Genomic DNA, 14869 nt, shown 5'->3' on the forward strand with positions numbered 1-14869 from the left:
ACTTCAACAACAGCAACGACACCCTCATTTGTCTCCTTCGTCTTTGTTGTATTTACTTGATTGGGCTGCTCCTCTCGGTTGTCCGTCAGCAAGCGCTCCTCAACAGCTAAGCTCCTGTCAAAGCCCCCAACTCAATGAACTCAAGCTGCCAATTGCAGCCTTAGTGACCGCCGTGGTAGCCCTCCTTCATCTTGTACCGCACACCGCAGTACTTGCACGTCTGCGGGGTGTTGTGCTTGCGCGTGTCCAGCTGGATGTACTCCACGGGGTGGCCCAGCGCGCCGCCGCCGCCGTCGCACACCGCCACGCTGTTGGCCACCTCCACGATTGGCACCTTGGCGATCCGCTGTTCGGCGTCGCTGCGGTGGCGGTTCACGTCCTAGTTCGCGATTAGCGTCAAAAAGAGGTGAATTAGCGTCAGATTGAGCTATTTCACCGCTGGAGACGCACCTCAAACGGCGTCCGGTGGTCGTAGATAGTCGAGAAGCGCGCGCTCTGCAGGTGCAGCGTGTTGGCCACGGCCGCAGCCGCGCGAGGGGCGCAGACGCGCGCCGCAGAGGTCAGGAGCACGTGGGAAGAGCGACGCAGCATGATCCTGGTGGTCCGTTCACTTCTCCTGGAATTGTGGGGCCAGGCGCGCAGATCGGTTTAGACGGGGAGCAATCGTACGTAAGACAACATATAGTGTACACTCTCGACGCTGATCAGCTTCGAGGTGGATGATGGCGCTCGTGGCGGAGATTCAAGACGCTGTGGCGGCGGATGCAGAACTCTTGAAGGCGGTTGTCGTGCGTGAGTGTGAGGACTTCCCTTCTGCCAAGACGTTCCTGCAGTCGCGACCTGCGGGGGTGTACACGTGCGCGAGAGCGAAGGCGTCAGAGGATGTGTCCACAAAGAAGCTGGTAGAATGGTCCTTCCACTTGCAACGACTGTCAACTGGTCTCGCTATGGTAGACACCAGCTTCGACAAAGAAAATGTCAAGTTGGACAGGTTGAAGATGGCTACAGAATCATTGACGGCCACTGTGTTGACAAAGTGGACGTCCATGGAGACTGTGGTGGACGGGATGCTGTCTGTGCTCTGGTACCCGATGCCGGACGCTGCGGCCTACGGCGTCGCGGTACATATCTGTCCGATGCCACAGCCCAAGTGCCTGGCATCGACTGTGCTGGTGTATGGAGAAGGCCGTGAGAAGGCCAAATGCAAACACACACAGTGGATCCAAAACCGCGTACCCATTGAGAAGCACGTGGCTCAGTTGGTGGAGACTCGAGGCGAGCCGATCCACGAGGTGCTGCTGAGTAAACGCGGGCCAAATGGCGACAGGTTGCTGCTGGAAGGGCTCATCACGAACTTCTTCGTTGGTATGAATCTGAAAGGAGGACGAAATGTTGCGAGTCCTAATGTAATGGTTTGTTTACTTGCTTCTCACGGTTGCAGTGAAAGATGGTGCGCTGTTCACGGCGGGTGAGGGTGTGTTGGAAGGCAGTACTAGAGAGTTGGTGCTGAAGGCCTGTCGCGACTTGGCCATCCCAGTGGCTCTGGAGGCCCCCAAGCTGTCAGAGCGAGGCTCGTGGCAGGCAGCATTCGTAACAAGTACGACACGCAGTTCAGAAGGCCAGTGCTGATCGATTCAATGGACTGACCTCGTTTTGCGTGAATGTGCAGGTGCTGTCCGTGTTGTTATTGATGTCACGCGTCTGCTTTGCGAAGAAGAGGAAGGTGGGCGAAAAGTGCTTCGCGAGACCTCGATTCCGAGCGACAGCTCGTGGTTCACACGAAGGATTCGCGACCAGATATTGGCAAAGCACATGTATCTCGACTAGAATGTAAGAAGTGCCGCCGACGACGAAGGGCCAGCATCTGCATCGTCGGTGTATCTATGAAATGCTTCGGAGTACTAACTCGTTGACCTTGTTCTGCAGTTTTGTTTTCAATGTGAGCTCGATTGGGTTTCTAACCAGGTTTATTCCGTGTGTTGCGGCAATCTTGAAGGCGTGCTTAGCTTCGAGTATGGCTTCGAATCGATGGGTTCGTCATGAAAGTGCGTACCTGCACAGTGGGGTTTTACAGCAGCAGTTGTGGAGGCCGGCCACGTGACCGTTAACGGCTGCACCAACATAGCCATCGCTCTCCAGACTTCTTCCGGTGCACCGTCAGAGCCGACATGCAGCTCTATATCTACCGACGGGTCTTGCAGAACGTTCAGCATTCGTTTACCGCTTGGGTGAGCTGCCAAAGCCTGGTGGAGTTTCCCTGAAGAGAGCAACTCGCTTTGCCGGCCTCGAAACAGCTCGTTGTCGCCATAGAAGACGATGCCAGACGAGAACACCCCTGTCTTCGCTCACATTGACAACACCACAGCAAGCATGAACGCGTATTAGCGCGGGGACAAGAACGTAAAGAGACAGTGCAGAGGTACACCAAGGTCGACTCACAGGTAACACGCGCAGAGCTACATAGAGCTCGGTCAAATCGTTACCCGACAGGTGAGTAAATCTCACAATGACTGTAGCGCTAGCGGAATTGTTGTCCTGGGTGGCTTGGATCAAGACAGGAGCGCTTTCGTGCAGTGCTTTGGCGACACGATTTATTAACTGCTGGACCCTTGCACTTTTGTGGAGATGATGCAGTCTCCGAGATACTGGGTCTTGTCCGAAGAAGTCGGCGTCTGACGCTGGCTGTGTCGAAAATACTACATCTCCGGTCTCAGCGTTCATGAGAAAACCCCGCGCCACTCGAATAGCCGAAGAGTTCTGCATCAAGAAAACTGCGCTGTCGTGACTCCACGACATGATCGAGTTCAGGAGGCCTCGGGCGGTAGTTTCCATCACAGGGGTAACAAAATCGCTTTGGAAGGCGACGAATTCGTCCAGGGTGCCTTCGCAGTCGTCTTGAAACCCGCCCAGAGCGCTAGTGAGCGTATACTCTTCCGCCATCAGTCTGGCGTGCGCGACACTCTCCACTGCTAACCGCTCGATGTCACCTCGATAGCACCGCACGAACTCCTGCAGGATAAGCAAACTCTTGAATCGGCCCAATTGCAGCGGCGCAACTTCTGCTGAGAATTCACCGTGGTTACGCCCTGATGCTGGCGGTGTAGCACAAATGACACCGACCGAGATTTGCGCTTCCACATGTGAAGAGACCAACACCGTGAAGCCATTTTGCAGCTCTAGGTGGCCAAACGATTGTGCCTGTGCGTAGTGGAAAAGGCTGGCGAGCAGCATCGCAAGCTGCGGGTACCGGAAGGGCAGCGTGTCATCTTGATCCCACAGCAAGAGTATGCGTCCCGATGTCGTCACGACCAAGCACGCAACAGGCGAGGAGCGGGTCTCGGGCATTCTTGAGGCATGCACAGACTTCTCGGTAGATCAAAACGGGTAAATGGTACACGCAGAGACCTTACGTACCGCCCTCGAGCAAAGCAACAGCAAAATAACTGCAACGCGCATGAGCGCTATTTCTGTGTAAAAAGTCGTTGGCAAACAGCACGCAGTTCCATTTCGCGTAATGGACAGCTATGCGCTAGCACACTGTTGATGCTGCGCTTGGCTCTTCAGGATTGTCTGCACATATCGCTACTCTGCGGGACGTCAGTACGAGCGGTCGGGCTTGCAGAGCTAGAGGAGGTGTCATCTGCGGAACCGAATCGGACAGGAATTGTCGGGTATGTCGGCGTCGTGGCTTTAGCAGAGCGCTTCGCTGGCTGATGTTCACCCGCAGCAGGAGCGGGAGCTTGCATCAATGGGAGCGATATCATGGGCATCGACTTGAAAAAATCGCGACTAGCAGCAGCGGAGGCTCTAGCCTCCTCCTCTTCAGCTACGAATATCGCCAACTTCTCGTGAATATCTGCCAGCTCTTTATCCAGAGCAGTGTCTTCCGCCTGAATGGCTTTCTTCTCCTTTTCGTGCGCGAGCTTGAGCGAGCTCAGGTCCTTCTTTGCCTGAGACTTTAACTGCCGCTCGAACTTGGCCTGCTCGGTCCGCATACCATCCAGCTTCTTGGCTTGCTCATTTTTCAGTGCAAACACCTTCTGCGTGTGCTTTGTCTTCTTTTGCACCACTTCACGCTCCAACTGGACAATCTGCGCCATCAATTCCTTTTGCTGTACAAGCAACGAACGCTCTTCCTTGTGAAAGCTGCGCTGCTTTTCTAAAACTTGAGCGGCAGCCACCGAGATTAGTTCCTTGCGCTGGCGATCCGCTGCAAAAGTCTTTTCCAGCTCTTCCGTCCGACTGCGAGCCCAAGCAAGGTCGCTCTCCGCGTTTTTCACCCGCACTTCATGCTTCAAGTTCATTGTTGTGATCTCTGTAGTCAGGCGTTCCAGCTCACTCTTTTTGCTGTTGAGTTCGCTGTGGAACACACGACGCAGTTCAGAGAGCTGCTCCGTAGCCTGCGCCAATTGCTGCTCATAAGACCGCTTTTGTTCATTTGCGGAAGTGGCTGTGTCAGTGCCTTGTACCTTGGCCAGACCATGCAATTTGTCAAGTTGCTCTTTCTCCTCCTGCCAACTCCGCATGTGCTTCTGGTACTGGTGGATCACCGTCGCGCCCCACTTTTGAATGGAAGCGCGTACAGACTGCAACAGCGCCTCCTCTAGGAGGGTATCTACAGCTGGTCCGCTGCCTTGCTGAGCGTACTCATCTAGTGCGCTCCGCAAGTCTGACTTGTACTGCGTCAACAGTCGAATCAGACCATCGGAAAAGTCTTCTCGTGGTCGTTCAGCGAGCTCAGTGGCCACAGCCGCGAGGTTCTGCGGAAGAACTCGCTCGAGGATTTTGGAGCAAATTTCTGCTGACAGCGTGGTGTTACGCTCCAAAGTTTCTTGGAAGTCACGATTTACCTGCACCTCCCAACCCTCCAAGTTGTCCTTGAACAGCGTTTTCTGCAGTCTCTCCGGGAGGTGTGAGCGCACCTCACGGATATGGGCCATGGCCGCCTGAATTCCACGAAAATGAGCCAACTGTAGACACCGCGCGTTAGGGACTTTCTCACCGGTGCCACTCATGTCATCTTCTTGACCGGGACTCTTCGCCACCTGCATTTCTGCTGTGTACGTTTGCTTCGCTATTTCAAAGGCTTCTGCAACCTCTTGCTCCAACAGTGCATTCGACGCCTTCTGCATCGTCGGCAGCAGACTGGCATTCATCATGTCCACGTACGCCTCAAGGACAGCTACAAACTGCTCGGAGCGCAGCTTATGTCCCATCAATTCCTTCGCCGGAAGCCGCTGAGCCTTGTCCGACAAATAGTTTGCGTAAATCTCGTCCACAGCCTCGACAAACTGTGTGCGCAGTTCGCTCCGGGCTGTCCCAGGTGGCACAATCTCCGTTCCGTTGCCTTCCACTGCACGGCTCAGCGCCACACAATCCCTGACCGGAAAGTACGACTCCAAGTACATCCGCATCATGTTTCTTTTGGTAGCAGCATCTCCGTAGCCTCCCTCCGGCGCGAGACACTGCTCAAAATACTCCATGGACGTCAACTTCTGTCCTTCCGTATCTTTGAGCCACTTGACCTTGAAGTTCCTCGTCAACCAGATGAACTTGGGGGCATGCGCATGGAACTCACCAGCTGCACCAGCACAACATAAAGATAATCAGCTGTTAGCGTCGCCACAAGGCAGAAAAACAGAACCATTCCGAAGGTCTCTCACCGACGGCCTCTTCATCCTGCATGCCCTTGATCCTCAGCACTTGAGCCACCTTCTCCAGCCACTGCAGCCTGCCTATAGCTTCAGCGTTGATCTCTCCGTCTGTGTTGTACAGTAGCGCGGAAGAGAGCAGCAGTAGCAGCGCCAACTTGTGGTTCTCTGTGTCCTGGTCGTTCTCAGACTGCAGAGCTGCCCCAGCGGCCAGAACAACGCGAGCCTTGTCATCAGTCTTTAGCGCTTCTTCTTGAGGCACCCACAGCCACAGAAGCACGTCGTTTCTGTCCTCAGAGGCAGCGGAAAAGTCCACATCTTGAGGCTGCAGCAGAGTATTGAGTAGCAGGCGTTTTCCAGTCGCTGCAGGGCCGAATACGCCCAGGACACCGATGTTCTGGGCATGCATCGAAAGCAGAGCATCTCGCGCATCAGGTACGACCTTCAGCGTCGCACCAGCATCGCTGATGGCCGCGCAAACTAGCGGAAGCGCGCGCCAGTGTGCCACCATGGAGCTGCTCGTGAGTAATTTGCCTTTCCTGATTCGCTTTTGCTTGTCAAAAAGTTGATTGGTCAAAACAAAATATGGATACATTGATGTATCGTACATATTTTGAGTGTATCCAATTTTTACGGCGGCCCAATTTTGCCGATCCATTTCGTCATTCGCCACGTCAGAAGGATGGCGGGGGACTCGACGCTCTCGTGGTGGCAGGCCCCGTACTTCACGGAGGCTGGCTGGAGGCCCAGTGCCAGCCCCGTCCCGTACTTCCTGGGCGCGCTGGTGTTCATGACGGTTGTCTTCCTGTTCGAGACGTATCTGGACGTCCGCCAGCACCGCAAACTGCACGACAAGCGGTTCCCCAAGCCGCTGGAGGAGGCGATTGAGGGCCTCGGCAGCTACAGCGTCAAGACGAAGAAAGAGGAGGAATCAGAACAGGAATCAGACGATAAGACGGAGACGACGCTGCTGGCGGCGACCCAGGCCAAGTTCGACAAGAGCCGCGCCTATGGACTGGACAAGAGCACGTTCGGCTTCGTAAGCGGAGCCTACAACCAGCTCGAAGGCACGGCCTTGTTGCTGCTGGGCTACCTGCCTTTTATGTGGACGATGAGCGCCAAAGCGCTCGTGGTTGTGGGACTGGACGCCGATAATGAGATCTACAGAGCTTTGATGCTGCTGACCCTCACGACGGTGCGAGACACGCTCGTCGGCATCCCCTTCGGACTCTACTCGACGTTCGTGGTGGAAGCTCGTCATGGGTTCAATAAGCAGACGCTAGGCTTGTTCTTCATGGATAAGATCAAGAGCTTCGCGCTGTTTATCGCGATTGGATTCCCCGTGACGGCGGCCCTGATCTATGTCATCCGATGGGGAGGAGAGTACTTCTACATGTACGTCTGGGCCTTCCTGTTTGCCTTCTCTGTCGTCATGATGACGCTCTACCCGGTGCTCATCATGCCGCTGTTCAACAAGTTCACGCCGCTGGAGGAGGGCGAGCTCCGCACGCGCATCGAGGCGCTGGCTGCGAGTCTTAACTTCCCGTTGACCAAGCTCTTCGTCACGGACGGCTCCAAGCGCTCCAGCCACAGTAACGCTTACTTTTTCGGCTTTTTCAAGAGCAAGCGCATTGTGCTGTTTGATACGCTGCTGGAGCAGGCCACGCACGACGAGATTGTCGCCATCCTGGGCCACGAGCTTGGACACTGGAAGTTGTGGCACACGGCGCAGGGCTTTGTGATCCAGCAGGCGTACATCCTGGCATCATTCTACGTGTTTGGTCTCTGCATGAACGATGCCGAGCTCTTCGCGAGCTTTGGATTCGCTGGTGATTCGTCCAAGCCTGTGATCATCGGTTTCCTGCTCTTTTCGCAGACCATGTGGGCGCCGGTGGAGCACGTGCTGTCCTTCCTGATCACCCTGAACACGCGCAAGAACGAGTTCCAGGCTGACGCGTTCGCGGTGGATCTTGGGCACGATGCTGCTCTCAAGTCAGGCCTCACCAAGCTCGCGATCGAGAACCTGTCCAACATGAACCCGGATGTGCTGTACAGCGCCTACCACTACAGCCACCCGCCGCTCGTTGAGCGTCTGAATGCAATCACTGCCCGTGCCAAGAAGTCGCAGTAAGAACGACGAGAAGCTGTTGCAGTCGCCTGTCTAGTGATGCCCCCCCCCTGCTATAATGGTGGCAAGCAACACGATACTTGGAACTCTTCCTTCTTCTTGCTTGGTACCCTCAGCTTTGCACACGCACAATCATGTATTTACTTCAACGCAACAGCACTACACAGCGGCGCCGTGCTCTCTGACAGCAGCTCAAAATGTCCTTGTCTGCGTGCCCGACGCACAGGAGAAGGCGACGGCCGAGCTTCTAAGCACACGCATCCGTACGCTCCAATCGTTCGTTGGGTGGTGTTTGCTTGCTGTTAGTAAGGGCTCCTGGCCAGAACGACGTAGCGCATCCGTGTTTGGCTCGAGTTGTAGATGATATACTCGCTGTGGTGCAGCCCCGTCCGCTCTTCGGGCTGTACTGGTTTGCCTACGGGCCAAATGGCACCGTGAATGTCCACAACTTCCCCAGCCGAATCGGGTCTGCACGACCCAACGCCCTTGCAACTGTGGTAATAGGCCCCCTTGGCGCGTCCACCCGCCCCTGAGTGTACGAATTGCTTCGCGTTGTCGTCCGAGTTCAACATCTCCTTGCTCTCGCCCAAAGCTACTTCACTCAGAGCGAATACGCACTGGTTGTGGCCGTTCGTAGGTCGGCAGTGGCAATACGCCTGCGCTTTCGTCACCTTGTCTGTGAAGTAAAGTCCCTTGCCAAACGTTCGCCCATTCGACGCCACCTCGGGCGGCGCAATTCGCAGCCCCTCCGACAAGATGCCCAACCAATTTGCCAAGTGGCTGCCGTGCCACAGAATCTATGGCAACGGAGCAAACCGCACAGTAGCTATTAGCGCCACTGGGTCCATACACAAACACACAAAACAGCAAAGCAAAACAGCACAGCAACTCCCAACGCCTTACCCGTCGGTTGGTAAATTTGCGGAAAGACTCGAAGCGCGTCTCCTGCTCGGGCTTCTCGACACGGAAGACGGACAGCAACTGCAGCCGGTCCTGCTTCCGCCCGCAGCAGTTCGAGTTGCGGATGTACGTCTGAATTAGCGCAAAATCGGGATCCGAGCTCTTCACAGGCTGTAGCTCGCACTCTAACAAATCGTAACACTCATCCAGATAATTTCTCGACGCACACTGCCGTGCCACCGGCTCATGAGCCATTCCGCGCACACTAGCACCAACTTCGGCCATCAGCTGAACCTTCTTGCCTAGTTTCACCATTGTATCAATAACTTCCAAACGCGAGTGATGCGGAATAAGCGAGTAGAAATGGCTGCTCAGGTTCGTCAACCGCGCTCGAGATACCTGCCGGCTGCGCAGAGCTTCGTAGATTTCCTCCAACGTCTCGTACCCCTATAAAACACAGCAAAGGGGTCAGAACAACTTAAGTCCGCGCCGTTGTTGAACGCAGCCAAGCATGGGATCAGTATCTACGTACCCGCTTGATGGTTGTCTTGGACAGCCGTCCAAGTGGCAGCTTCATGATGGCGTCACCCAGCAAGTCGTCAGTGACTGTGTACGCGTACGACAGCTCGGTATGATCAGCAACGAGAGTCAGGAAGTCTTGCACCTCGGTTGGTAAACGTGACGGAGGCGTGGTGGCACATGCACACGTAGCCGTCTCGGAAGAAGTTCCGCTGGCGGTGTCGCCATCCGAGTTCGCATACAACCAGTCAAATTGGTTGCTCAATCCTCGCCGTACGCTTGTCGGCGGCGTTGTAGTGGTAGTTGCAGTAGCGGAGGAGTATGTCGTCCACATGGCAGCTCGGCGACGTTTGCGACTGGAGGACGAAGTCAACGACGGCAGTGGCGGCGGCGACGTGGGCACCAGGTCGAAGTCTCTGAAGCTGTCTGCGTTGTCCATCTCGCCCTGATTGTCTGCCAACGCGCTCGTAAGCGACTCCGAGTACGGCGTTCCAGTCGAATAATCTAGCTCAATCCACGTGTAGCTGCCTTCCTGGTATCGCAGCGCATGGCGTTCCTCCCATTCGCAATTGGTATTGGACGCAAACAACGTGCAGAACTCGAGCGTGACCTTCTCCAGGCTCGGGAACGGGCCCGTGAGCGTCGTCTTGCCGGCGCATCCGACGCGTCCCGCGCGGGTCCAGATGTAGAACTGCTTGTCGAATTCCAGCGCCTGTACCGCAATGAACTCGCTGTGGTTGTTGTGGACGCGCGCCTACAGTCAACAACGCACAACTATAAGTCTCTTATTCAATTCAACCTCTACCTCTACCGTATCGTCCTCACTCTCGTAAGCATGGCGTCGTAGAAGCTCCCTCCGTGCTTCAACACGGTCGCTCGGCGCTGATAGGCCTCTGGCAGGTACGGGTCGGGTCGGATGAGCTGCAGCTTCTCTTCGTCGTCCTCCGTCTCCGTCTCGCTGCCGTGCTCGCAACAGTTGGTCTTGCCACCATCATTCTCGGCGTCTTCTTCCTCGTCGATGTCCGGCAGCTGCAGCATGACGGCTTTGGCGACGCGGCGCGACGTCACGCGCTTCTTGAGCGGCGGCGACAGCACCGGCAGCTGCGACACATTCAGTTGTGAGCGCGTGCTGGCGGCCACGCCCGAGCGCGGCGTGTGCACGCGCGGCAGGTTGAAGCGGCGCCCTCTGCTGGGCGACGGGTACGGGAAGGGCGAGGAGCTCATGGCGACGGCGGCGGGCGACGCCGTTTTGACGGAGGAAGCGGATGCGCGGCGCTTCTTGGCCATCAGGATCTCGATCGGTCGCTTGTGAGGCTCGAGCGCGGAACTGAACTGGGGCCGCAGCTCTTGCTCCCTTCTCTCGGACGCGGGTCTGGGTCAGGCCCGGGTGTCGATGCTTGTTTCACTTGGCGTTTGTATGCCGCCACACATACACGTCGCCTGATACTGGTTACCGGTTTTGTCAGTGTTCTCGTCTCTCGTGGTTCGAGTCGTGAAGCGACGGAAACAGAGAAAAGATGGGCCGCCACTTTCGAGAGCTGCAGTTGGCGGTCGCTCGAGCCGTGAAGGCAAACATGAAGGCAAACAGCAGTAGGAAGTGTTTGCATTTGCATGGCCGAACGGCAATCAATCACTTGAAAGGCGAGAGGACGCGAGATGATACACTGGATCCATCGCGAGCGAGGAGGAAAGGTCCGGCAAAATAGAAAATGAGTTCGAGGCCTCAAGCCGCACCGAAGTGGGTTGACAATATGCGTGGCAGTACGTGTCGAGACGGCCACTGCCAGCAAAAAGCAAGGTTGCCTTTGGGATGGTCGTCACCAAGTTGAAGGCAAGTCTGATTACAGCACCGTGTCTGCGATTGGCCAGTCTTTTCATCCAATGATGCTGTAGACAGACACAGTACCGGGGGGGCCATGTAGTGACCGGTTTCCAGGCTTTCAACATGGCGGCGGTGGGCGCCGTGGTGGACGCCGTCTTCGGCTCGTACGACGTCAAGAACGCCAAGCAGTGGCGAGACGAGGACCTGCTGCACCGCGATCAGGAGAAGCAGTGGCGTGAGGACTCTATCCGCCGCGAGACTGAGTGGCGGCGCGCCGACTTGGAGCGCGAGCGGCGCCTAGCGAAGCTCGAGTCGGAGAAGCGGCTGATTGACGCTCGCCTCCAGGAACTGCAGGTCGTGGCGCAGCTGTCAGCCATGCTGGCCTTCTTCTCCCTCATGTTCATCCAGGAGATCAAGTCGCTGCAGTCGAACACGAACCAGCAGCTGCTTGTTGTCTACGGCACCGTGGGCTGCCTCGAATTCCTGTGCATGCTGCTGTGCACCTTGACGTGCATGTTGCTGCTGCTGGCGCTCACGAGGTTCGTGACCCACACGCTGGACGGGGAAGTGCGCAGACTCTCGGACGCCGAGCTGGACATTGTCTCGCCCTTCACGGACTGGTGGGTCGGCAAGTGCGAACACGAGTGGCTGCTGGCGTACCAACTGTTCCGGACGGGTGCGTCGTTCTTTCTGGTGGCCATCGCACTCGTGAGCTGGATCGTGTTCGTCGCCTCCACGATTGCAGCTATTGTTATGTCGGTGATGTGCTGCTGCGGTCTGCTGTACTACAACCTGCGAATCGCTAGTAGGTGGCGATACCTGGTCAAGCCCTCGAGCAAGAGCAGCAGACATATGAGTGTGCCGCTGCCGTAGCTGAAGGACCAGTATTTATCAAGTGTTTCTTCGCTGTGTGATAGGGAACTTGGCGGCGGCAATTGAAAGCAAACAATATGGCACTTGTTGTCGTTTATGAGTTCTCTATATCTACTGACGCCTGTGTGCATTACGGTTTGAGGTTCTGGCCAGCTCTCGCTCAATTCTTGTTTAGGGAAGGCTTACACGGCTTGTGGCCGCAGTTGTGAGCGCGCGCACCGCAATTCCGTGCCAGGAACAGCGTGCTGCCAAAGAGCGAGCCCGCCGTGATCGAGCAGTCTGCGATGGGGCCCGTGACCACGACGGGGTGCAGCGAATGCCGCAGCGTGTAAAAGGCAAAGCCACCTTGGCGGCCCTTGAGCGACGCAAACGAGTGCGTCGACGGCAGGGCCTCCACCCGCACAGAGATCTTGCCCGTGGTAGCGTCGATGTAGGTCATCTGGCGCAGGTGCAGATCCTGATTCGGGTCGACCGCCGCCTTCGCGATCTGCTCCTTCAGCGGTGCGCTAGCCTTCATAAGGTGCCCCAGCAGGTAGTCGTAGCTCCAGGCGCCCACCTCGTCCTGGCTGCCCGCCACCGTGGCGCTCGCCTCCCATGGGCTCTTGATGTTGGCGTCCTTCATATCGATGTCGAAGCCCATTTCGCGAGCAATCATGATGGCCTTCTTGGCACTACGCACGCCCATGACGTCGTCCACAATGTCGCGCACGCTAAACTCGTTCTTGTACTCCGTCATGAGGTCCTTCATGATAGCACCGAGGTCAGCCTTGGCCGGCTCGGGAAGTGCAAACACCGCGTCGAACATGGCATGCAGAAAGCGGCTACCCGAGTACTCTACCCGCTGAATGTCGTCACCGGTCTGGATGAAGTTCTGAATCGTGTTGAAAATGGGCACACCGATGGCCAGGGTTGCCTCCGGGTCGTACGTGAGCTCGTTGTGAACCGCCAGCTCCTGCATAGCGTGGTGCTGCTCGGTCGTGGCCGATGACACGTTGATGTTGGACGTCATAACGTGCACCTTGCGGGCCAACCACTGCGGGTACAGATCCTTCACGTGGTGCGAGCTGTTAGAGACATCAATGATCAGCCAGTGCGGCAGGTGGTCGGCGCAAACGTGGTTCAGGAACTGGTCCCGGTCGAACGGCACGAACTCGTCCTTGCGGGTGGCCAACGCCTCCTCCGTAACATCGCCCTCGAAGTCCAGCAACATCTTTGATGAAATGTGCGTACCGATAGCACGCACACGGATGTCCACGTTGAAACGCTGCTTCAGAAAATCACGCTGCTGGTGGTACTGCTTCAGCAGAGCCACGCCAGTGCTGTTGGTCTCGTCTTCCTCGAACTCAAGGCCAATCAGACCGATGGAGAGGGTCTGGTCTGAAAGGAAAAACGACGAGTGCACGGCACGCAGAGCGGCAGCCGAGTCCTCGTATCGCACCACAGCAGAAATGTTGCGCTCCGACGATCCTTGCGAGATGGCGAGCACGTTGATCTTCGCCCGGCCCAACGCGCCGAAGAAGCGAGCGCAGACCCCTGGGGTTTGGTTCATCTGGTCACCCACAGCGGCAATGATACTGATCGGCGCGATGTACTCGGCCTTGTCAATGTGTCCGACGTGGATCTCCTTGAAGAATGTCTCGTTAATGACGTCCTTGGCTACCTCGGCGCAGTCCATGGGCACAGCAAAACAGATCGAGTGCTCCGAACTGGCCTGGGCAATCAGTACGACGTTCACCTTGACGCGGTCCAGCGCGCTGAATAGACGCGAAGACGTGCCGTGCACGCCCACCATGCCGCTGCCTTCAATGTTAAATAGCGCCAGGTCGTCGACAGTGGAGAAGCCGCTCACAATGTTGCGCGCAGTGGGGGCGCCGTTCGACATGGTGCGCTTGAGCTCCACCTTGTTGCGGTGCGAGATCTTCGTGCCCGGATGTTCCGGCACAAACGTATTCCGGATGTAGATTGGAATGTCCTCAGCAATAGCCGGCGCCATGGTCTTCGGGTGAATGACCTTAGCACCGAAGTAGGCGAGCTCCATGGCTTCTTGGTACGAGATCTCCGGCAAGATCTGAGACTCCGGCACACGGCGCGGGTCAGCACTCAGCACGCCGCTCACATCCGTCCAGATCGTCACGCTGCTGGCGTGAAGCACACGGCCGCAGATGGAGGCCGTGAAGTCACTACCGTCGCGCTTGAGCGTGGTCATGACGCCCTCCGCCGTGCTACAGATGAATCCCGTGACGACGAGGTGCGTGAGTTCGTCTTCGCCCTCGCCGCTCTTGAGGATATCCTGCATCTTCTGTGTGGACAGATCGTACTGCACCACCGGCCCGTGCTCGTTGTCGGGCTCGACCGTCAGGAAATCTCTGGCGTCCACGAAGCGGAAGCGATGCTTCTTGCCGTCCTGCTGCACGCGCTGGCTCAGCACGGCCGTGAGGATCTTGGCGGACCAGATCTCACCGTGGCCCGAGATAAACTCCACCACGTTCTCGTTGTAGGCCTGCATGATGGAGATGGAGCGCAGCAGCTCCGAGACGGACTGCAGGTCGCTCTCGATGGCCTTCTCGATGGGCGCGGCCACCTCGGCAGGCAGCAGCGTGCTCACTACGTCGTGGTGTTTCTTGCGCAGCGTGGCCAGGATGTCGTCGCACTCGGCGGTGCGGCGCTGCTTGGCCAGCTCCAGCAGTGAGATGAGCAGGTCCGTGACCTTGGGCTTGCCGCCGATGGCCGAGACCACGACGGCCACGCGCGGGGCCTCCACCGCCGACACGATGTCCGCCACCTTGGCGAAGCAGTCGGCGCTGCCCACGGACGTGCCGCCGAACTTGTGCACCACGAACTTGTCTGCCATTGCGCTCAGTTGTCACCTGCCGAGCTTTTCACGAAATGAATGGGAGGAGGCCACGTACGAGTGCGTGACCGGGCCACCGTGACGTTTGCGCAAATACGGAGGGCCACAAGAAAAAGCGGAGAGGC

General features: G+C 56.9%; 8 protein-coding genes across 8 annotated transcripts; 3 read left to right on the forward strand and 5 right to left on the reverse strand.

The window, feature by feature from the left end:
• Positions 1-160: 160 nt before the first annotated feature.
• Positions 161-591, reverse strand: KRP23_13872 (NADH dehydrogenase [ubiquinone] iron-sulfur protein 6, mitochondrial; the record flags this gene model as incomplete). Its single annotated transcript, XM_067884638.1, has 2 exons — positions 161-379; positions 451-591. 2 exons carry the CDS (start codon positions 589-591, stop codon positions 161-163), a joined length of 360 nt encoding a protein of 119 aa, XP_067738028.1.
• A 128-nt stretch (positions 592-719) lies between these two features.
• On the forward strand, positions 720-1827 carry KRP23_13873 (uncharacterized protein; the record flags this gene model as incomplete). The annotated part of the gene is made up of 3 exons (XM_067884639.1): positions 720-1365; positions 1442-1597; positions 1670-1827. 3 exons carry the CDS (start codon positions 720-722, stop codon positions 1825-1827), a joined length of 960 nt encoding a protein of 319 aa, XP_067738029.1.
• Positions 1828-1967: 140 nt separating this feature from the next.
• On the reverse strand, positions 1968-3345 carry KRP23_13874 (uncharacterized protein; the record flags this gene model as incomplete). Its single annotated transcript, XM_067884640.1, has 2 exons — positions 1968-2339; positions 2440-3345. The coding sequence occupies 2 exons, from the start codon at positions 3343-3345 to the stop codon at positions 1968-1970; spliced, it is 1278 nt and encodes a 425-aa protein (XP_067738030.1).
• Positions 3346-3560: 215 nt separating this feature from the next.
• On the reverse strand, positions 3561-6162 carry KRP23_13875 (Guanylate-binding protein 5; the record flags this gene model as incomplete). The annotated part of the gene is made up of 2 exons (XM_067884641.1): positions 3561-5581; positions 5664-6162. The coding sequence occupies 2 exons, from the start codon at positions 6160-6162 to the stop codon at positions 3561-3563; spliced, it is 2520 nt and encodes an 839-aa protein (XP_067738031.1).
• A 171-nt stretch (positions 6163-6333) lies between these two features.
• Positions 6334-7782, forward strand: KRP23_13876 (CAAX prenyl protease 1-like protein; the record flags this gene model as incomplete). Its single annotated transcript, XM_067884642.1, has 1 exon — positions 6334-7782. One exon carries the CDS (start codon positions 6334-6336, stop codon positions 7780-7782), a length of 1449 nt encoding a protein of 482 aa, XP_067738032.1.
• Positions 7783-8081: 299 nt separating this feature from the next.
• On the reverse strand, positions 8082-10485 carry KRP23_13877 (Poly [ADP-ribose] polymerase 2; the record flags this gene model as incomplete). Its single annotated transcript, XM_067884643.1, has 4 exons — positions 8082-8576; positions 8683-9126; positions 9212-9952; positions 10024-10485. 4 exons carry the CDS (start codon positions 10483-10485, stop codon positions 8082-8084), a joined length of 2142 nt encoding a protein of 713 aa, XP_067738033.1.
• A 658-nt stretch (positions 10486-11143) lies between these two features.
• On the forward strand, positions 11144-11893 carry KRP23_13878 (uncharacterized protein; the record flags this gene model as incomplete). Its single annotated transcript, XM_067884645.1, has 1 exon — positions 11144-11893. One exon carries the CDS (start codon positions 11144-11146, stop codon positions 11891-11893), a length of 750 nt encoding a protein of 249 aa, XP_067738034.1.
• Positions 11894-12053: 160 nt separating this feature from the next.
• On the reverse strand, positions 12054-14744 carry KRP23_13879 (Bifunctional aspartokinase/homoserine dehydrogenase 2, chloroplastic; the record flags this gene model as incomplete). The annotated part of the gene is made up of 1 exon (XM_067884646.1): positions 12054-14744. One exon carries the CDS (start codon positions 14742-14744, stop codon positions 12054-12056), a length of 2691 nt encoding a protein of 896 aa, XP_067738035.1.
• Between the last annotated feature and the right edge of the window lie 125 nt (positions 14745-14869).

The sequence above is a fragment of the Phytophthora ramorum genome (assembly GCF_020800215.1).
Source record: "Phytophthora ramorum isolate Pr-102 chromosome Unknown Phyram_PR-102_s0019, whole genome shotgun sequence".
Taxonomy (NCBI): Eukaryota; Oomycota; class Peronosporomycetes; order Peronosporales; family Peronosporaceae; genus Phytophthora; species Phytophthora ramorum.